Raw genomic sequence first — 23,269 nt, forward strand, 5'->3', positions numbered from 1 at the left:
ACAATACTGTCATATGAAAGTCTCTTTAAGAAAAGTTTGTTTCATTAAATGGCTGCAGTGATGTCATTGTGTGGGTGGAGCTGGAATGTGATTCTGTCTTTTACTTTCATTTTGAGCTGGGAGCTGCTGTGTGTCTTAATTTCGTTTTCAGTTGAAAGCAGACTACAAGGATGTTGGAGTCTCTCTCTCTCTGCATGTTAAAAAGGTAAGAAGTCTTTGGTAAATCAGAGTTGCCCTCTCCGGTTTGAATTTGAAAAAAAACTTGACAGTTAACTGTTCCTTGGTGCATTCTTTATGGCAGTGACTCTACCATCCAGAGTCCACTTTCCAATCAATTAGCATTGACTTTTCATTCAGTATAACTAGTTGCTCCCCTTACTATTGGTATTCTTGAGAACTGTCCAGATGAGTTCAAGCCAAAAAGTTTCGACAGCCTGTCTCTTATTTCAGCAATACTCAAAGTTGTGCACTACGAATGGAATGGAGTTTGTTGTGGACATTTCCCAAAATTTAGATAAAGGGAATTTCTACTGATGCAGTGTCGGACAAGGTTTCTGACAATTTAAAGATAGTAAATCGTTCAAGAGAGGTGGTCGTCAGATAGAGCAGTGTGTTGTCAATATACATGGAAAAACTGACTGCATGTGATCGGAGGTTGGGCAATTTTTTGGGTAGGTAGCATACTTAGGGAGGGGACCAAACATCCACCATGATATTGCCAAGATGAGCTAATCAAGTGCCAACAGGTAGAGGTAGTAGGCAATTAAGGCACTACTGGAAAATCAGAGCACAGACAGCTCTGTAGGTTCACCAGCCATACTGAGAGAAGTGCTGATGCAGCAAGAGAAATGTGAGAGTGCCTCCATTTTGAGGTTCCCGAGCAAGTATGTCAAAGAATCGTTTATTTTGTTGGGGTCAAGTAAGCAAACATCTGTGTGAGAGATGAAATCCCTCTGGCATTGAGGACCCGGGGACTATCTTTACCTTTGGCAGCCCCCTCCTTGAACTATAGAGCCTTTAGCTTGGATGGTCTCCCCTTGCCCCTCCCACCCTGGCCCCTCAGGAATCTTCAAAGCGACCACTCCACTACCAGAGAAATCCTAGCGATCCAGGAAATTGTCCAATAATTGGGCCTTAAATTGGCTGAATCGGCTGCCCATCTCCAGTCAGCAGACAGCTGAGCTACTGCATTTCCAGACTGTGTAACTTTTCCAGTGATGGAACAGGGTCTGAGATATGTCCCACTCTGTTTCCCCAGCATTTTACCACACTTGGCCTCCCCATTTCTACAACCCCCATCTCGCAGGTCGTAACCTGTGATAAAATCCAACCCTGTGTTTTTAGATGATGTTGTCGAGAGGCAGTTTGTAGATCAGAATTGGGAGAAATATATCTTGATAAGATTTCCCTTAATTGTGCTAACTCCAGAGAACACAATGCAAGCTTATAATTTAAACCATTGAAATCTGAATCTTCACTGCAATGGCCAATTTATCCATCCTGAAGTTTGGTGTTGAAAACGAAATGCAGTACTCCAGATAAGGTCTAATCCAAGCTTTTTACAATTGAGACATCACTCTCTCACTTCTAAATTCAAATTTCCTGAAGATAATCATCAACATTTGTTAGCTTTGTTGATTACTTTCTATTGTACATGTGTACTGATTTTGAATGATTTTTGTATATAGACCCTTAGGTTTCTTGTCTTTTGCAGCTCCCAGTTCCTGACCATTCGGAACATTTGCGATTTCACCTTCCTGTCTTGAATTCAACCTGCTATCTAGACCTTATGCTTAGACCATGGGCGGAATTCTCCGCTCCCGGGAGAAATCGGGAGGGCCGTCGTGAACTCGGCCGAGTTTCACGACGGCCTCAGAGGCCGCTCCTCGCCCCCTATTCTCCCCTCCCGGCGGGGCTAGGAGCGGCGCTCCGTAACTCTCGGCCGCCGGGCGGCGTGCCGAGAGTGACGCGACGGTGGCGCCTATGTGACGTCAGCCGCGCATGCGCAGGTTGGCCGGCTTCAATCCGCGCGTGCGCGGTGGCCGTCTTGCCCCACAGCCGCCCCGCAAGACATGGCGGCTTGATCTTGCGGGGCGGCGGAGGGGAAATAGTGCGTCCGATTGAGACAGTCGTGCTGCTCATTCCCCACCAGGCCCCCTACAAGCCCCAAAACGGGCATCTCTCGGAGATTTCACGACTGCAGCGACCAGGTGTGGTTGCCGCCATCGTGAAACGGTCGCGAACGGCAGGCCACTCGGCCCATCCGGGTCGGAGAATCGCCGGTAAAAACGGCGAGTGCCGATTCTTCCGAGCGGGGGGTGTAAGAATTGCGGGGGGGCACCAGGGGGTCATGAAATTAGTCGGGGGGCCCTCCCGCGATTCTCCCACCCGGCTTGGGGAGCGGAGAATCGCGCCCCATGTCTCTTTGTAACTTCCTTCTCACATCTGCACAACACACACTCCCTCCTTACTTTCCACTCCTCCGTCCATGTCATTCATACATGTGGCAACAGCTGAGGCCGAAGTACGGATCCCTGGGGAACATCATTGGCATGTTGGTATTTATTTTATCAAAAACCTTTAACAATACCTTCACATTTAGGAATGGGGCCACTCCACATGACCTTTCCATCTTTCAAAACACACGTTATAGTTTCTGTCCCTTGGGTTTTGATGAATCCCTCTTCGCAGAGAACAGATACCGAGTTTCCTAACTGAAAATTGTCACCGAACCGTCGACCATTAATGGGAATTCCAGGATCAGGGCACTCATTGTGTCCAAATGCTGTGCAGAGAAAAAGAGGGATATAGTTAAACTTACATGTTGCCATTTGGAATTTAAAGTCACTCTATTTTGAAAGAACCTTGGGATGAGTTAAATACAAAAATATTCTCAATAAAGTCAGTTAAGTAATCACTTCTCATGGAATCGCAAGGCCTATAACATGAAAGAACAAGGGGAAGGAGAGGGTTGGGGGAATTTGGAGAATAAGACAGAGGAAAGGAAAAATGGGAGGAGGGATGAGGAGGAGAAAAATGAAGAGAGGAAAAAGGAGGCAAACTCACATTCATGTATTACCATCAATATAGGATGGCACGGTAGCGCAGTGGTTAGCACTATTGTTTCACACACCAGAAACAAGGTGCTGCTCCTGGCATGTTCTCTTGCACTCTTCCTGATTTATTGGTAATGATAGAGGGAGGATAGTGCTGGGCCATGATGTTACATGATTGTGGTTGAATACAATTTTCTTACTGCTGATGGCAAACAGTGTCTCATGGATGCCCACATTTGAGTTTCGGGATCTGCTTAAAACACAATAAGCTGGAGGGAATCCTTAATGAGAAAATGGGACTTCATCTCCACAAGGTCATAAGACAGATGCACCTACAACAGGGATATTGTTAAGGAAGAGGTCAAGTAGGCTTTCTCTGTCAGTTTCCTCACCACCTGCCATAGACTCAGCTTGGCAGATACGTCCTTCAGAACGTGGGCAGCTTGGTCAGCAGTAGTGTTGATGAGCCACTCTTGTTGGTGAGCATTGATGTGCCTCACCCAGAGTACATTCTGTGCCCTATCCACTCTCCATGCTTCTTTCATTTGATGCTGAACATGGAAGACTATTGATCAGCTGAGGTGGGTAGGGGGTGTGGGGGGGGATGAGCGGTGGAAGGGTGTGGTAGGTGGTGATCAGCCAGAGATTTCCTTGCCCATGTTTGGCCTGATGCCAAGAGACTTCATGAATCCGGAGTCAATGTTGAAAACTCCAGGAGCAACTGTGTCCTGACTGTATACCACTGTGCCACCAACTTTGTTTGGTCTCTCCTGCCGGTGGGACAGGACATACTACCCAGGAATGGTGATGGAGGAGTCTGGGACATTAGGCTGTCGGGTGTGACTATGTCAAGTTAATACTAGGTTGATCTGTAGTACAGCTCTCCTAATTTTTGGCACAAGCCTCCAGATGGCAGCAAGGATGTCTTTGCAAGGTCAAGCAGGTAGGGTGTAACATAGTAATTTCTGGAGCCTAAGTTGATTTTGGGGGGTCTGTTGTTTTATACATTGTCAACTTTTCTTTAGTTGTTTAAAATAACTAAGTGCCTTGCTATGCCATTTCAGAGAGCAGGTGACACTCAACCACATTGCGTGGGCCTGAAGTAACATGTAGGCCAGGCTAGTTCCAGACAGCAGATTCTCTCCCCCAAGAGTCAATCAAATTAGTTTTTACAACAATCCAATGATCATCATTGGATTTTCATCATCACCTTTGCTGAGACAAGCTTTTAATTCCCGATGTATGAATTTAAGTTTCAATTCCACTGGTAGCAGCGGTGGGATTTGAACCCATGTTCCCAGAGCAACAGCCTGGGCCTCTGGATTAGTAATCCACAAATAATGCCGCTATGCAGATCCAAAGTGACAAGTGACACCTCAGAATGCTCCAAGGAAGGCTTTCACCCAAAATATTATTGTATTTTTTCATCAATTGATGCTAGCTTTCAGTGAACAGAACAATCCCCATAATATACCATACAGGCAAAATAATGTCTCAGTAAAAATGTGAACAAAACTAGCCCCAAATTTTTAATTATGTATCTGATATCAAAATATGTGGCTGATTATACTTTGCATGTTATGCTTAGCGTCAAATTTGTTGCCATCTTATCGTAATTACTTTTACTGTACAACATATCTACATCATGATCATTGCTGCAAGGAACTGATCAGAATTATTTCTGTTCTGGCAGCGTCTACAAGCAGACAGGCTAGCTCACATTTACTTCAATCAAAGAAAGCAGAATGAGAAAACCATGAAGAAGAAAAAGCCTTTGGCAACACTATTGGTATTAAACGTAAGTCAACTTGACAAATGTCAGAGTTAATATAATTTCAAAGAATGCAATAATGCCACTGACAACCTTTTAGTGATGCTTCGTACCACAACCAAGAGCCTTCGACAAAAAAAAAGACAATGAAATTTAAATGTCAACTACTACTTAGATCTTCCCTGCAAGTGTATCTGGGGCCAACTTTAAACTTCCACTTAATCGCCTAGTTGTGTGCAATCTTGCGTTGCTCATTAACCAACTGACTACAGCTGTAAATGATGTAAAGTAAGCGCAGTCATACTTGTACAAACTGAAACTGACAGGATACTTACAGGATGCAAGCCAAGGAAAATAATTGTGGGAAGACAGGGACACGACTCATTACATTGGAATGGCATCTAAATGATCATGAACACACCATTTTTTAAAGATTCTTAAGGACAAGCCATATAAATAAATGATGGAGAAAAGAATAGAAAATTATGCTGATTGGAACAGACAAAGTGAATAGGGTGACAGGGGGCTTATGTGGCACATCAACATTGGCTTAGGATGTTTGAATTAAGTGATCGCTTTCCGTGTTGCCAACTGAGCTGCATTGCTGATCCATTCATCTCTGTATATTTAATGCTGGTGAATATTAAATTGCAGATATCATATATGCATTCAAAATATATTGTTTGCCGAGTAGCTTCTTGTAAGGATAAAACTTTAAACATTCACCCCATTTATTATAGCATAGTAATGCAAACCTGTGAAGAGATTCACCAGTGATGCCAAGTTACAATTATTGATATTGTCTATTGAATAATAAAGTTTTAAAACCAAATTTTAAATTTAAGAGTTTGTGGGTGAATGAATGTGTTGCCCTGAATCATCAAATGCATCAGATTAGAAAAGTAAACGTACTGCTGTATGTGATGTTAAATCCTCGTCCGGACATGGAGTGGTCAGCCTGAAATTCCAACCGTAAAATGTGACTGTTGCTGGTGAGATGCGAAGGAACTTCGGACCCACTGAATGTTCCCAGCAGAGGCGAATCAACTGATTCCCCATCTTTAACTGCAAGGAAGTCAAACTGAGACTCCAGGTCAAAATCATTGAAGGAAAGGTGAATCCGACTCCCTCGGACTGCAACAATTAGCCAGATACAGTTCATGTTATTGCTGTAGCCTTCGGGGTAGTCAGGTGACAGTACTGTTCCCACAGGCGCAGTGAAGTTAGACAAGCAAGGAACTGTAAACATAAGATCAAACATGTTACGTTCAGAAAAATACCACATTTAGCATCCAGCAAATTGGAAGCATCCATTTAGAAGGAATTATTTTCATGTGAAACACTTTGTACAATGGCACCACACAACTTTGATGAATCATTCAGTGTTCATATAAAACTGAATATACTGCACTGCACTGAATACACCGCATATAGTACAGGCCAGAAGTTGTCCTTATAAAGGCAACTGTCAAAACTACAACACACAACTCAGCTCCACGAAATGCAACCGCAAGGTTAACTTGCATTTGTTCACATTTTCTTCCATAAGCTAGAAATAGCTGAGAGCACATAAACGGGATAATGGTGTCCCATGCTGCTTTATTATCAGACTACCATATTGAGCTCATTACAAAATTGCCCATTTGGAAGCAGCAAAAACTCAAATAATCCAATCAATCTTGGGTTACTGACTTTTCTATGTCATGCAGTGTATATGTAACTTCAAGGGTAGCTACACCTGGAAACTGCAATCAGCAATTCTAACAGGTTAAAAAGCCAGTAGCAGATAATGTTCAGGACCATATTTGGCAACCGATGAAGCCTTCAGGCATGTGGAAATCAGAATAAAAGTTAAATTTGAAGCACTTCTCAATACTTTGTATTCATTATTTACTATCAGGAATTCTAGCATTAATTAGCCTTCTGTAATGGCAAACAGAACAGACCACAATACAAAAATAATGACAATCTAGGACCTTGGCTGTATCTTAATGTTTCTTCATATGCATAATACACTATAATAAGCATTAGTCAGCATAAGCCCTAAACAATTTAAATGCTCTTCATTTACCAGAATAACTCACTTAAAGTCAGCTAAAATAATGCCTCCACCCATGATCCATGGATGAATTCAGTGGTAAAGTAAGTTGGAACAATGCCCTTTCACAACTGGGACCTGGGACTGTATCCAGCTGAGGCATATGGCAGGAAAATTTACTCCCTCTGATAGCTATTAATGGTTTAAGTTAAATTAGTTTGGACTGCTTACAGCAATTCAGAGCAGGCATGATTCCATGTACAAATCTGCCTTCGCAATTAAAGATGGTCATAAAATCTTTCTTCTTTCAGACTACCACTTGAAGTCTGACACATGAACAAGCAATTTTGGTTAATTTGACTTCTGACTTAAATGGTTCAAAACTGGGGAATGGGGTATTTTACAGCCGGTCTCAATGGGATATCCGGGTCCCACCACTACCATGGGTTTCCCAGCGGCTGGGGGGGGGGGGGGAAATTAAATAGGAAATCCCATAGACAGCAGTGGGACCAGAAGATCCCGCCACCCACCACAGCAGATGTGCTTGGAGGGGGGGGGGGGGGGGGGGCATTTAAAAGTGCCCCATTAGGATTTTGAAGTCACAGTTTAAATACAAAGAAATGCAAATCGTTACAGCGATATGTGTTTTGAAACTCTTTTAGTTGTACACAAAAACATTTGCAAAAAACAAAATGGGGCTGGATTCTCCACCGGTGGGATTCTCCATTGCGCCGGCAGCGCACCCACGCCCCTGGGTTTCCCAGCGGCATGGGGGGCCACAATGGGGTATCCATGGCAGGTGGCTGGAACAAAGAATCCCGCTGCCGGCAGGGCATGCCAGGAAAATGTGGTAGGCGGACTGGAAAATTCCGCCTGTTTTTTTGTTTGAATAAAGTGGACTTTATTATATTTTAATTTTATCTGTAAAAATGTTACAGTAAAATGGTTTGACCTGAAAAACAGCTGGATTAGAATCAATGGACACACAACTCCCATTTGACATGACCATATGCTACAATTTTGTTTCTACATTAATTACCCATATGGTTATCAGGTTCCACAGGTTCACATATTGCTTATGCTGAAGATGCACAAGTGCCATTGTTTTGTTTTTGTTCATTTTTTCATATTTAGTGGTATATGAGGCAGACTTTCATCTGATTTCATAATGAATTTTTTCTGGAACAGGAGGTTAGCCTGTCGCCAGAGGTGAGATTGAGGGGCCACACCAAACATGGCTGACCAGGACTTTCTCTCGCTCTTCCCACCTGACGTTTAAGTGTGTTAGAATGATTTTTGGAGGTTGATGCTCAACCTGTTGGCCACATTATGAATGCACCTTCCTTGGCCATCAAGTCCTGGTGTGGGACTCAAACCCATAGCTCCTAGTTCAGAGATGGGGGACCCATTGCCCAGCCTTCATAAGTGGTGCACTCCCCATTTATATTACTGGACTAATAGCTCAGAGACTTGGACCTATAATAGAATGATTGTGGTCTGGTTTTCATCTACAAAATATTGAACTACGCTTTTTCACCAAAAAGAAAACAATTTTCTTCTGCCTTCCTGACGCCATGCCATTTTCATCTGGTCTCTTCCGGAGCCAGGAAGGCATTTGGTTCAAAATGAATGTACACCGTTTGAGGTTGGCATCTCCAACGTGATGAAAATTGTATTTCCTCCCATAAATTTCAAGTGCTGGTGTGGGATTTGAAAGCCCTAAAAATGAGAATTTATTGCATGGTCACATTTTATTTAACGCTGCACTTAAAATAATTCCCATTGCTATTGCAGCACTCCTGAGGACTTTACATGGTGGATATTGGGGAGTGGCTATTACAGATGCATGAGGGACATGGAGTGGGCTTCAGATGGCATAGGTGATCTGAGGGAGCATGGAGGTGTAATGGGAAATATGAGGCGTATCAAGTGGAATTAGGATTGGGTGCGGTGGGCTGAAGAGGTGAGGGGTGAGGTTTTGGTAGTCTTTAAACAAGGCTGAGAGTTGAGCTACTGTGCCCCAGAACTGAGGCGAGTCTTCTAACCAGTCCGCCTCTGGCACTTCATTGCGGTTTGCAAACTGCACCTGAATCCTGTGTGGGAACACAAAAAATCTGGGCTATCTTACACACATGGTTGTGTATGCAGTTTGGTAAACTCAAAAGTGAGCAAGTCATATTTTCTGAATCTAAAGAAAATATGGGCTGAATTTCAAATCCTACTAATTTGTGAATATGGTGTTTTGAAACAAAAAGTATTAATAAGGATGACCATAGAACTGCAATATTATTGTAAAAATCCAATGGTTCACAAATGTCTTTTAGGAAAGAAAAACTATCGTCCTTCCTCAATCTGGCCAATATTGATTCAAGGCGCCAACCCCATATGGTTGACCCTTAATTGGATGAATGGCCATAGTAAGACCACCATCACAAGGGCAGTTAGAAATGGGTAATGTACTGGCCTAGCCAGCAACAGGCAAATCCTAGGGACAATAAAATAAAAATGAAATGTCTTATTATTAGACACCAGCTGGATCAGAATATTTGTTGCACATCACTGGGGACTGGTTGCAGGAACTGAATTAACATTAGAAAGTTTAATTATTGAACCAAGATAATTTGATGACTCAAGCTTTACAGCATGTTCATTGATCTCTCTCACACTATTAGCAAAATCACTTTTTTTCTTTATTGCACTGGAGAAACATGACTGGAAATCTGCTCTGTCACCTCCTTAAACTGTGCAGCGCAGTTAAATTCAGCTTGATAGGTAAAACGCTGGAAACCTTGGTGGAATATCTACTCTAACAGCTCCTGCAATCCAGGCCTCATTTGGGGAATGTGATGTCGCCAGTATTCCATGTGGAAAAAATTTAAAAACGAAAGGAAAGTGCAGTGATACAAAACCAAAGTTTGTGTGAATCCAATTGGCAAACATTGTCAGGTGTGTGCTGGCTCCAACAGCAGGTCTGAAAGCCAGAGCAAGCCTGCCTCAACCACTTGGGGAACTGCAGCTGGAATTCAGGTCCGTCTTGCAGAGAATTACCTTCTTTTGGGGCTTGTTTCTTTGAGGGATGAGAGATCACTAGATATTTCACTATTTTGAAGAAGCTATATAAATGCAGGTTTTTGTTCTGGTTGTAGTGGACGTACTTGTTTCAACTTCAGCTAAATACACAATTGATCTCAATCGTGACGCAACCATAATCAAAGAGCCCACTTTATTCATGCACGAATGATGGTCATTTAGGGAGGTACATCAATACTTCAGAGTATCTGTAACCAACTGCAGCATGAATCAACACTTTCAGATTACAGACAAAAGGGAAAAGTTAAAGGAATGTCAAAACACCGGACTTGTTTGAAATATATTTATTGATTTTTATTATTGCTCCACAACTAAGATCCAAGAGGAATGGTAGACACTCTGATTCCAATCTGACGCTAATGCAGTTCTGGAACCATCTGGGTAGCAATGTACAAGAACAGCTAAAGTCATTGATGCTCTAATGTTATTTCCTTCTTAATGGCAAAAAGAATTGTCTTGACTAAATGCCTTATTCTAATATTCGCTTATGTCTTCACTTCATACCACAGGTTAACCAATAGACTACACGATCACACCTACTCTGACTTTACTTATCTATTTTAGTTTCTGTCAATTTGAGAGTGAACGGTGGCATTGTAGTTCGCACTGCTGCCTCACAGCGCCAGAGACCCGGATTCAATTCCAACTTGGGTGATTATGTGAAGTTTGCACATTCTCTCAGTGTCTGCGTAGATTTCCTCCGGGTGTACCGATTTCCTCCCAAAGTCCAAAAATGTACAGGTTAGGTGGATTGGCTTGACTAAATGGCCCCTTAGTGTCCAAATGTTGGGTGGGATTACAGTGATAGGGTGGGCGGATTGGGCTTAGGTACGGTGATCTTTTGAAGGGTCGCTGCAGATCTGATGGGCTGAATTGCCTACATCTGCACTGTAGGGAGTCTATGATTCTATAAGTTGCTTCTTTTCTATCCTAAAGCCATTGATTCATTGATAGCACATTATCCCATTGGCCCATTTTCTCTGATAGCTTTGCCAAGTGGTTAGTATCTATGTGAAACTCAACAGCAAGTGTTAGGCTATTTAACTGCAGAAGGCTTCCAAGCTGAGCCCAATCCCCTTTGTCAGCCAGTGTGTAGAAATGTGCACGTAACAGGGTAGTGACCATTTGTAGCATCCTGAACAATTTACCCTTCCCTAAACCAGGGACTCTGAGGTTAGATATGCTCCTCAGTATTGACGGTGCATATCTAATCTCATACTTCATCTCATACTTACACCCAAGATCTGCTAACTACCTTAGCCAATGCGGGATCTTCAACTTTAAAGTCTCAACTCCAAGTTGATTAAAAATAGTGGCAGCTACTTCAGTAATAAATGAGTGTGACGGTGCTGATGGACTGATTACTATCATGGTTCTACCCAGCTGGATACAAAAGAAGTCCACTTTAGAATACCGCAGATAAGCAAAAATACTTCTATGGGGGAAAATTTTATTTCACATTCCAACATTTTCCAATGGCTCATGACAGAAAAAACATTGCTTGGCATAAGAAAAATGGTAAAAATAAGTAAAAATGGTGTACTTACAGATGCAAATTGGTACATTTGCTGACCATTGATTATTGTCTTGACAGAGAAGAGATTTTTCTCCAATCAGTTCAAATCCAGTATGGCACTGAAATCTCAAAATGTTCCCATTGGAAAATCCATCTGTATCACGTATGCCATATAAAGGAGTTCCAGGATCACCACAACTCTCTTCATCAATTTCTGTGTGAATTAAATGGAAAATAAATATCAGAACCTTAGGCACTATTATTTCTCAACACTTTACTTCCGACATGTATTTTTGAAAACATTGGGGTGTTTTCTCATTTCATGCATTCCATCCTTCTGATTGACGACTGTTTGAAGTTGAGCCAGACTGTTTGCAAACTTGATGTTGCAGTTGGCCAACTGCAGAACTGTACCATTCCTGTAAGCTGTCTGTGCGGAGTCTGCACGTTCTCCCGTGTCTGCGTTGGTTTCCTCCCACAGTCCAAAGGCATGCAGGTTATGTCGATTGGCCATTATAAATTGCCCTTAGTGACCAAAAAGTTTGGAGGGGTTATTGGGTTACGGGGATAGGGTGGAAGTGATGGCTTAAGTGGGTCGGTGCGGACTCGATGGGCCGAGTGGCCTCCTTCTGCACTGCATGTTCTATGTTCTATGTCTATAATATCTCCATATCATTGCACAACTTCACCCCTGCCTGAGAACAACTGCTGCTTGAATTCTCATCCGTGCCTTCATTCCTTCCAGACTTGACATTCCAGTGTTCCTCTGGCCAGCCACCCATTTTGCACCCTCCACAAATTTGAGACTATCCACAGCGCTGCTGCTTGAATCCTCACTCACATCAAGTCTCATTCACACCCGCCCTTGTGCTGGCTGATCTACATTGGCTCAGCGTTCAACAACATATTGATTCTTAAATTCACACTCTTGTTTTCAAATTCCTTCAACTTCTACCTGATTCTGCAGCCTCCTCCAGCGCTACGATTCTCAGAAATCTGCCCTCTTCTAATTCTGGTCTCTTGCAATATCCTCGATTTTAATCATTCCACCATTACCATCAGTGCAGAGGCTCTAAGCTCTGGAATTCCCTCGTCAAACACTTGTCTTTTCTCCTTTAAAGGCTCCTTAAAACGTTTTGATATCTGTTGTAATTGTGCCTTCTGTATTTTGGTGTCATATTTAGTTTGCTCAGGTTCTGAGGGACATTCACTAATTAAAGGCACTATCTGAATGCAAGTTGTTGCTCTTGCTGAGGTAACCAGTGTAAGTAACCACTGCTCCTTCACCTGAGGAAGGAGCAGTGCTCTGAAAGCTAGTGATTTGAAACAAACCTGATGTTGCAAGATCTCTTACGGGACAAAGTTAGTTCAGGGAAACAATTTTAATTTCCTGCTTCTAGTTCCCTGGTAGACTATTTGCTGGCACAGTTCGCGCAAGAGTTAAGATCCCCCCTCCTGAGAACTGTCGGCAATATGAACACAGAAACTGATTAAACTTTGAACCTTCCGAGTCTGGATCATTCAGTTGCATGCTGCACAGAACTATTATCTGCTGATTAAGCCTTCTTTGCCAGTTTATCTCTCAGCTTCTACCAATATTCACATTGTAAAGCTGGGATGATTACACTGGTAATTTTGTAAACAGAATTTTACTTTTAAATAATGCTGTCACAGTATGTATGCTTCTGCTGCAGAAAAATAACTTATCTGAATACTTCACGGCCAATTAAACAGACTTTTCCAACTCATTTTCAAGGCCATTGAATTGTCTTGTTTATTAAGCAGAAGCTTATGGCATCAAATGTACATTATTAAATAATTCAAGGCATACTTAGGTTATATAATAGCTTGTGAATCTGATACACAATGATCACTGTTGTAACTTAAATTGTTTCTGGATCTCTTATTGATAGTGAGTGGTCATTTAAGTCACGAGGAATGGAACGGGTGATTAATTAAATCTCCATTACAGTTTAGTTTTACTTCACACACGGAGGTGTGGCAGCTTTTAAAAAACCCAATGTGATAGACAAATGTAGAAGTAATACTCACGGATCCTATGCTCAGATACAAGGGGTTCACAGGTTGTAAATAAGGTTACGATTGATTCTGATTCTCTAATTCATGCCCTTTTGAATGAGGCTCCTTACTGGAAGTTCAGGATTGGTGAATTTACTCAAAATTAATTATTGGTCTGGAGATTCCCATGAAGCTTTAAGACTCCGACAATGGAAGATTCTGAGCTCACACTTGACGACCGGTGATGTAATCTTTTGGGAAGTGACCTCCTAATTGGCTGCAGCCTTGCTCACCTGTCTGCTAAGGACAGTGGGTGTGCTCTCAATGCTGCAGACCCAATCAGAGAGCTGGCAGCACTGGAGCCTCAGCAGCCCCACAAAGAGCAGTGGGCTCTGGCGAGACAGGTTGGGGACTTCAAGGACACCTCACCATAGAATGACCTCGGAGGCATTGATGAAAACAAGAATGATGAGAAGCCCTTGGAGCAGAGGGGAAGCCTCTCTGGAGGAATAATTTGGCAAAAAAATAGCTTCGACAAAGAGTCATTGGACTCGAAACGTTAGCTCTTTTCTCTCCCTACAGATGCTGCCAGACCTGCTGAGATTTCCAGCATTTTCTCTTTCATTTCAGATTCCAGCATTCACAGTAATTTGCTTTTATTTATGGAATAGCTTGGGCCATGGGTGTGGTACTTCATGCAGACCAAAGTATTTCTTGTTCATCGCTCATCACTGGGACATGGAGCTCCCTGCTCTGAGGAGTCTCCTGGAGCTGGGCTACTGCACATAGTGGGTAGCCATTCCGCTGTCAAGAAAATGGCTGTGAGAGCGCAAAACCACCCCCATTGGGACACAAATCACGTTAATTGGCTGCCTGCCTCCGTGAAGCAGGCTGCTGCCCTGGTTTCCCACCCACAATGGAAAATGTAACATGTGGTGGGAACGCATCAGTGCAGAGACCCAATGCCGCTTCCTCGTATTTCCTTGGCACCCTGCCCCAGCCCCAAATCCATGGGTTGTGGAATCTAGTCCATTGTTTTATGCCTTTATAAGAACATAAGAACATAAGAACTAGGAGCAGGAGTAGGCCATCTGGCCCTTCGAGCCTGCTCCGCCATTCAATTAGATCATGGCTGATCTTTTGTGGACTCAGCTCCACTTTCCGGCCCGAACACCATAACCCTTAATCCCTTTATTCTTCAAAAAACTATCTATCTTTACCTTAAAAACATGTAATGAAGGAGCCTCAACGGCTTCACTGGGCAAGGAATTCCATAGATTCACAACCCTTTGGGTTGCTTTATCAATCTCAGAAAATAAAATATTTAACAACAGTACTTTTTCACATTTCAGCAAATTAATACCAAAGTAGATTCAAATCTGCAGCTTACCCATCTTTGTTACCTCCTTCTGTAGTATCGGGTTAATGTGGGACTCAGTGTAGTACAGCCCACACAGATGTAGGAGAACAAATGACCTGCACCCAGGGTCAGTGTGGTGTTGGACAAAGCCACATGTAAAACTAAGCATGGAGACAGCTCCTAACTTGTACCTTTTACTTTATATTTGTAAATAGTTCTAATAGTTAAAGACTTAGCTGCCTGCGGGATTGGCAGCGAGGGAGGAAAACATTGCGAGAATCAGGAAACGCTATTCTCGATGTAGAGATCTTGTTTCCTGATTTTCCCCACTTCTCGGCAATGGCATCACAAGATTCACACCCACAAAGGGCATGAACCTCATTTCTATGCATTTTATTATTATTAGTAACTCTACCCACCAAATGATCTCCCTCCCCCCCCACCTCATGAGATCATCAAACCTCGCCGATGTGAAGGTTTCCAACATAGGCCAAGCATGAGGCAGTCGAGGAGATCCCTCCGGGTGTGCAAAGTATAGACCTTGAGGCTGGAAAGGGTATGCCCAGATAGTGCCCTGACACTGCCCTTGGCACAGATGGGCACCATCAGGTCAGCTCAGCACTGCTGGCAGTGCCACCAACCTGCAAGTGCCAACCTGTGCTGGGGGCAGTGCCAGGGTGGACCTCAGTGGGACTCTCATGAGTTGGGGGTGGTAGATGTGGGGTGTGTGTGTGGTGGCCAGGGGTGGGACGGGAAGGCTGTTGGAAAGCAGAGACTAAGGGGGGTTGTATTGCTCGGAATTAATATCTGGGGGTGGGGGACAGCTCTCAGTGACCTGCATTATGTGGGTCGGGGTCATTACTTTGCAACACTGGTTGGGGCACCCTTTAAATGTTGTACCCCGATTGCATTTGAGCCACTTCCCAGTTCTAAGAGAACCTGCCCAGCAAAAGTGACAGTGTAAACCACACCCACTCACTTTTCTTTTGCTTAAGTACCTCAAGATTTTGTGAGAAAACTGGGCCGGGATTCTCCCCTACCTGGTGGGGTGGGGGGTCCCTGCACCTTTAGGGGCTAGGCCCGCACCGGAGTGGCTCCCATTCCACCGGACGGTGCGAACGGCCTTTGACGCCCCGTCATCCGGGGCCGAAAGGCCTTCTCCGGCTGCCGGAGGTCCACGCATGCGCTGGTGCGTCAGCAGTTGCTGACGTCATACCGGCGCATGCGCAGGGGAGGGGGTCTCTTCCAACCCCGCCATGGTGAAGCAGTGGGCCCCGATCACAGGCCAGGCCACTGTGGGGGCACCCCCCAGGGTCAGATCGTGCCCCCCCCCCCAAGGACCCCAGAGCCCGCCGGCACCGCCAATCCCGCCATCACCAGAAGTGTTTTGATTCCCACCGGCGGGAAAGGCCTGTCAGCGGCGGGACTTCGGCCCATCGCGGGCCAGAAAATTGCCGCGGGGGGCCCGCCGACCGGTGCAGCATGATTCCCGCCCCCGCCGAATCTCGGGGGACAGAGAATTCGGGACACAGCGGGGGCGGGATTGACGCCGGCCCCGGGCGATTCTCCGACCCCCCGCCCCTGCTCTGTGAAACTTCACCAGTTTTCTGTGAGCTCTCGACATTTTGCCGTTCTTTTTGGTAAGTACCCGCCCTAACATTTAGCCTGCTAAATACTACAAAGTCATCATCAATCAAACTGAGATGCAACTATCATCCCACAACACTTGCAGCCTAACAACCACACCCCTCCCACTCCCCACACTAAGATCTCTATGCTCCTCCAATTCTGGCCTTGTGCGTATTCCCAAGAGCATTCCTCTTGTCCTCAAGTTCACCCCATCAGCCTCATTATTCAATGGAAATCTAAAGTAATTTTCACCAATTCAGCACATACCACCACCAAACACATATTTCTCACCTCATCCCTTTCACCATTACAAAGGAGCAATTTCCCCCATTATGGTCCATTCTTCAATTATGCCCATCACCCCTCATCGTCTCACCGCATATTTCTATGCAACACCTGTCGTTTTACCTCCTCCCTTCTCAGGGCCCAAATAACACTTCCAGATGAAATACTTGCATTTCTTTCCATTTGATATATTGTACTCACTGCTCATGATGCGGTCTCCTTCTCAAAGGGGAGGCCAAACGCATGTTGGGTTAACACTTTGAGTAACATTTCTGTTCAATCCGTAAACTGGACTCCAATCTTCCAATCACTTGTCATTTTAATTCTCCACCCAGCTGCCACTCTGACCTCCCTCTCAGCCTCTTTCAGTGACATCCCTCTTAGCCTTCTTTCAGTGACTTGCCTCTCAGCCTTCTTTCAGTGACCTCCCTCTCAGCCTCTTTCAGTGCTCCAACTAAGTTTAATTCCAGCTTGAGGAATAGCCTCTCATTTTCCAAATGGTCACTTTACTACCTTCCCGATTAAAACTGAGTTCAACTATTCTAGATTGCAATCCCTCGGTCCACAAGTATGTCCCCGGCTCAACTCCTCATGAATAGAGACCTGCGAACGACTGTTCCAGCCATAGACTTACAAGATCATCACCTCCCAGTGCTGCAAAAGGTGCAGCAACTCAGGAACCGGCAAAAGCTGACGTACGATTCTCATGCTACCGATTTGCCTGTGCTATCTCTGGAAGATGCTGTTTGGATCAAGCTACCTGACGGAGGCTGGTCAGCTCCAGCTGTTGTTGTTTGACAGGCTGCTCCCAGATCGTTTGTAGTTTGTATGGCTGATGGCTCCATTGTCAGGCGCAACAGAAGGGCACTGCGCAAAGTTGCCTGCCCACCACCAGATCCTATTTTCCAGATGTTGTTATGTATCCTCCAGACACTTTGCACCATGAGGCCACCAAACTGACAGCAATCCCGCCTGTCAAGGCGCCGTCGCCCCCACCTCCACCTCTCAGGCAGTCGGTAAAGATCCGACGCAAGCCCCAAAGATTGGACTTATAGACATTTATCTTGTAAATTTTGTTCTGTATCTGCACGCAAGACACCTCTATGTACATATTCATCCACTCGCCATTTGATGTAAATCGTTCCACATGTAAATAGAGTTGCATATGCTCCAAACAATCAACATTCTTTTTTAAAGAAGGGGAGATGTCATGATATGCACTCATACACATAATGACATACAGACAGGAAGTGACAGACACCCATGCTTTGATTAGTAGAGCGTCAAATCCACAGCAAACTGTTATTTAATATGTTCAATAAAGCACATTGAACGAACATCAAAGTTTGGAGTCTACTTTCAAGTAGAACTGCATCCACTTGCAGTCCGTGTTACCCCAGGGTGATTAACACGACAGACGCTTTTGTCATTGCTGTCTTCCACCCTCCCACAGACCCACCTCTAACGGCCAAGACCCAACCATCGCCCCCCGCCTGCGATTCCAACCAATCCCCTGCTTGCCCAAATGCCAAAACCACTTCCAGATCCTTGAAAGATTCCACCTAATGTGCTGATTTCAGACCACAGAAAACATGGACCAAATCAGACAGCTAGTCATGGAAGTTTCCGAAAAACCGAAGTTAGACTATAACTGTTTAAGGAATAACAGCAGGACTCCAGCATATTCTCTTGAATGGTGGATGTGGTGCAACGCGGAAGAGAAGCTAAAATAAAAACAAATAACAGAAAAGTGTTCTATTTCTCCTCTTTCTTCTATTTTGTCTCATTCCTTCCTATTGCTGCATTCTTTGACTTCTTGGCCACTCTGCTATTTAATGCTTTTCACAACAGACTTCCCCATTTCTTCTTCCTCTTCAACTTTAGAACAAAAAAGGAATACAATTTTCAGGACGGCCAAATGTGAAAAGCTTCAGGTGAAAATAGATTTTTAACAAAGATCCACACAAGGCAGAAACAGTTTACAAGTGACCCACAGATTTTAAATTTAGATTTAGAACAGTACAGCACAGAACAGGCCCTTCGGCCCTCAATGTTGTGCCGAGCAATGATCACCCTACTCAAACCCACGTATCCACCCTATACCCGTAACCCAACAACCCCCCCCTTAACCTTACATTTTTAGGACACTACGGGCAATTTAGCATGGCCAATCCACCTAACCCGCACATCTTTGGACTGTGGGAGGAAACCGGAGCACGCGGAGGAAACCCACGCACACACGGGGAGGACGTGCAGACTCCACACAGACAGTGACCCAGCCGGGAATCGAACCTGGGACCCTGGAGCTGTGAAGCATGTATGCTAACCACCATGCTACCATGCTGCCTGTTTTAGTACAGGGTACTAAATACTTATACAGGTATAAGTATTTCTATTCATATAATTCTTATATTTTAATCTCTGGGGTTACTAAATTAATATTTACCAATATTGATACAACAGGGAATTATTTTGTTTATTGTAGATACAAATTTAAAGCTGTCACATGTAAAACAGTTCATTTATTTCCTCTTGCAGCTCCCGTGTTACCACAGCAAGCAGATTATAAAGAGCAATAGCACTCACGTCTGAGGTATCACATGTGGAGCATGTGATGACATACTAATCCAAGATATTAATAGCGATAAGTCTATTAGTGCCTTTGAAAGGGAGTATTTCACATCTGGTAAGAAGAATATGCCACAGTCAATATGAAAGGAAAAGATTGGCAGGAAATCAATTGTTATAATTTCCTGCAAACATTGAATTGGCCTGAAAAAAGTAACTAAAATCAATCACAATCTTCAAAGTTTTAGGAGAGAACACTCAAGAGATCACTCTCTAAGCATGTTATAGAACTGTATACAATAATGAGCATTTGCATTGTGCTGCAGTATGGGCAGAATAGAAAAGTCTAGATAGGGAGTCTGCCACTTTGGTCATTCAGATCACTCAGGTAGTTCCTCGTCATATGCAAGATTTAAAGACTTATTAATTTATATGGTTTTACGTTGAAGTAATGTTTTTTGGATTTAATTTTGACCACTGTATTAAACAGCTCAATGTGAATTTCTGCTGGTCGGTAATTTACAGATAAGGCTAGGAACAGGGTGGCAGTTGTTTCTGAGGAACCGGTATTGATGAATTTTATTAGATTAAAGGTACCGAACAGTCTGAATGCAATGAATTGTATTTGTTTTAACTACACTGAGCAATTGAGGGATTCTTTGTAATTTTGAATAAATAAACAAAATGTTTGAGCAGCACTTGAACTTAGTATGACACCTTATTTTCAAGCAAATATGTATTAGCTGGTTTAATTGGTTAACCGTATCTGTCGGGCAGGACATCCGTATTTTAAAGGAAATGTTTTCTTTCCTAACATTATCATAGATTATTATAGAACTTACAGTGCAGAAGGAGGCCATTTGGCCCATCGAGTCTGCACCAGCTCCTGGAAAGAGCACCCTACCCAAGGTCAACACCTCCACCCTATCCTTAACCCCACCCAAAACTAAGGGCAATTTTGGACTCTAAGGGCAATTTATCATGGCCAATCCACCTAACCTGCACATCTTTGGACTGGTTAGAGGTGTTACTTACATTTGTTATTAATAGCATGGTGGCACAGTGGTTAGCACTGCTGCTTCATAGTGTGAGAGGCCGGGTTCAATTCCGGCCTCGGGTCACTGTTTGTGTGGAGTTTGCACTTTCTCGCTATGTCTGCGTTGATTTCCTCCGGGTGCTCGGATTTCCTCCCACAGTCCAAAGATGTGCAGGTTCGGTGGATTGGTTATGTCTAATTTCTCCCTACTGTCCAAAAAGTTAGGTGGGGTTCCTGAGATGAGGGTGAGGTTGTGGGCCTGGGACCTCTTTCCTAGGGTCGGTGCAGACTCAATGGGCAGAATGGCCTCCTTCTACACTGTGTGGGCTCTGTGATTCTATGAGTATCTATGGAACTTCAGTTAAAATGTAAAAATTTGGTGAAGTAAATGTTTACAGCAGGTTATATTATTGCTAAGAGGATGTAGCACTGTTTGTAACTGCTCTGTATCTGCCACAAAGATGTGTCATTTGTTAAAAATGGAATGTACCTCTGGGGACTTACTAAATAAGGGATGAAAAATTGTCTTCGGTCTACATGACTCTGGTTAGGGTGTTGACACCAGATGACGCGGAGTTGTGGTGACACCAGAGGACTCTCACCTTTATGTAATGTAGAGGTAAATTTGAACTATGTCTAAATAAGAAATTATGAATAATGAGAAGTCGAGATAAAAGTTGAAATATCAAAGTCATAATTTTTATAATTTTAACAGTTTTATCCTGTCCTTTGTGGTATCATTTTTCAGAGACACTGTTCAACGTCAGATCATTTCAGAGACAGAAGTAGAAAAGCATCCTCTGTGCTGGCAACACTTGAGGAATCCCAAGACCTTAAGGGATAAGAACCTTCCATATTGGGTGCGATTTAACTGAATGGGAACAGAGTCCTTTAACAAGCGTGCTTAGTTGGGTGTTTTCTGGCACACGTAGCACCGAGAAACATCACACTATCTACCAGGACTCTGGTTCTACTTGGGGCTTAGTCCTGTTCCCTGCACGTAAGAGCTCCAGTCGCTGGAACTCCTCAGTGCAGGAGGAGATTGTGCGCCATTTTTAAATGGGGTCCCGATCTCTCGATCCACTGACGTGATTCCCACCCAAAGCCCCAACTCAATTATAAGGGGGTCCTCAGGCCCCGCATCCCACCCCACCCAGGAAGGGCACCCCAGGGCTTGATCCAGAGTGTGGGAAAAATGCCAGCTTGGCACCTCGGCAGTGCCAGCCTGGCACCTTGGACGTTTACAGTTTACAGTGACAACGGACAACTTGGCAGTGCCAAGCTGGCACCAATTGGCACTGCCAGGGTGCCCATTTGGTAGTGCTAGAGTGTCTTCCTTCCCAGTGGACAAGGACCTGCGGGCCTCCGATCCCATGGCAGACCTCCACAAGTGGCATTCCAGTGGTCCCAGTGTCCCAGAGACGAGCACTAAATGACACTCGCCCGAGATCTCCAAGGCAAAGGGGTTAGATCCCAATCCCTTGGGCCGATCGTAGATTTTAGATTTTGCAGATTTTGCTAAATAATAATCCTGCCCACAATGGGCAGAACTCAGATTACGATGTCGTGCGAGATTGTGTTAGATCTTGCGAGCTGTGGTGAGCCGGGTAGATCTTGGAAGAAGGATCTCCTGGCATCTACCGGCCTCTTGCACCGCCCTTTGGCCACAACACAGATGGTAAATCGCGCCCATTTTATTTTCTGATTTTTGTTAAGTATGTGTAAAACCTTGCTAAATAAGCGTGACTTGATACATAAATATTGGTTAATCATTCATTGTTAAGTCAGGCACAACTGGGAACCTGATCATCACAATTCAAGAATTTGGAACTTAAATATTTTAAGTCAAAGAGTTATATACCTCAAAACCTTGAAACCCCTTACCGATAGTTGTATTGAAATAAATGGAGGAAGCACAACTCATCGGTTGCCAAGATGATTGTAAGCTGCAAAAAATACAATACCACAATTTTTGGGCTCTTATGCAAAATATGCGCATGCGTTCAACATCATCTTCCCAGTTCGATAATTGGACTTTGCAATCTGCGTAATCTGGTGTGCTGTGCTAAGGAATAACTTTAAACTAACAACCACGTAACATTGCACAATATATGGCGTGCCTCTTGGTTAAGGAAAACAACAAATATCTAACTTCCTAAGAACACAGGAGATCGGGAGACCATGTGGTCTGTCGAGCCTGCTCCGCCATTCAATATGACCATGCCTGATACTAGGATTGAACTCAACTCTCTCACCTCGTCTCCATATCCCCTTATTCCCTAAGGGACCAAAAATACATTTATCCCAATCTTGAATGTATTCATCTATGGAACTCCACAACCATCTGGATAGAGAATTTGAAGATTCACAACCATTTGAGTGAAGAAATGTCTCCTCATCTCAGTGCTAAATGATTTGTCCCTTAACTGAGACTGTACGCATGTGTTTTAGATTCTCCGGCCTGTGGAAACAATGGCCAACGGATTCTCTGAGGCCGCCTGCAATCCATGGGATTCATGATGGTCCACTGAATCCCGCATTGGGCCAAAAATTAGAATTCATGTTTGGCATCAAACCAGTTGCAGGTCTCCCGGCCAGCCCCGCTAGCCATAATGGGTTTACCAACACCCCCAATGAGATTCCTACCTTCACCCAGCAGGAACATTCAAATAGCTCAAGCTGGTTGGCATGTAATTGACAGGCGGGATGCCCAATTCAACTGCCAGTTGGAATGTTTCAGCCCCCACCAGCTGGGAATCCTGCTGGCGTGAATTGGTGCAAGTTCTGAGAAATGTGGACCTGACAGCTTGCAATCAGAGGGGTGGCAAAGGGGTGATTATATTCCCGACAATTGCCTCCAGGATGCCAAGGTGGGTCTTTCATGGGAAGGGTCAGGAGGCT

The 23,269-nt window shown here is 44.0% G+C and overlaps 1 protein-coding gene across 1 annotated transcript in view; it reads right to left on the bottom strand.

Moving 5' to 3' along the window:
- csmd3b (CUB and Sushi multiple domains 3b) overlaps positions 1–23,269 on the bottom strand; it is a 2,394,280-nt gene that overhangs the window by 566,800 nt on the left and 1,804,211 nt on the right. The window contains exons 18-20 of the mRNA XM_038809755.1: positions 11,503–11,685; positions 5,740–6,066; positions 2,591–2,785 (exon numbers count right to left, since the gene is read on the bottom strand). Of these exons, the coding sequence (XP_038665683.1) occupies positions 2,591–2,785; positions 5,740–6,066; positions 11,503–11,685 (705 nt within the window). The remainder of the gene's footprint in view (positions 1–2,590; positions 2,786–5,739; positions 6,067–11,502; positions 11,686–23,269) is intronic.

The sequence above is a fragment of the Scyliorhinus canicula genome, chromosome 10 (assembly GCF_902713615.1).
Source record: "Scyliorhinus canicula chromosome 10, sScyCan1.1, whole genome shotgun sequence".
NCBI classification, from domain to species: Eukaryota; Metazoa; Chordata; class Chondrichthyes; order Carcharhiniformes; family Scyliorhinidae; genus Scyliorhinus; species Scyliorhinus canicula.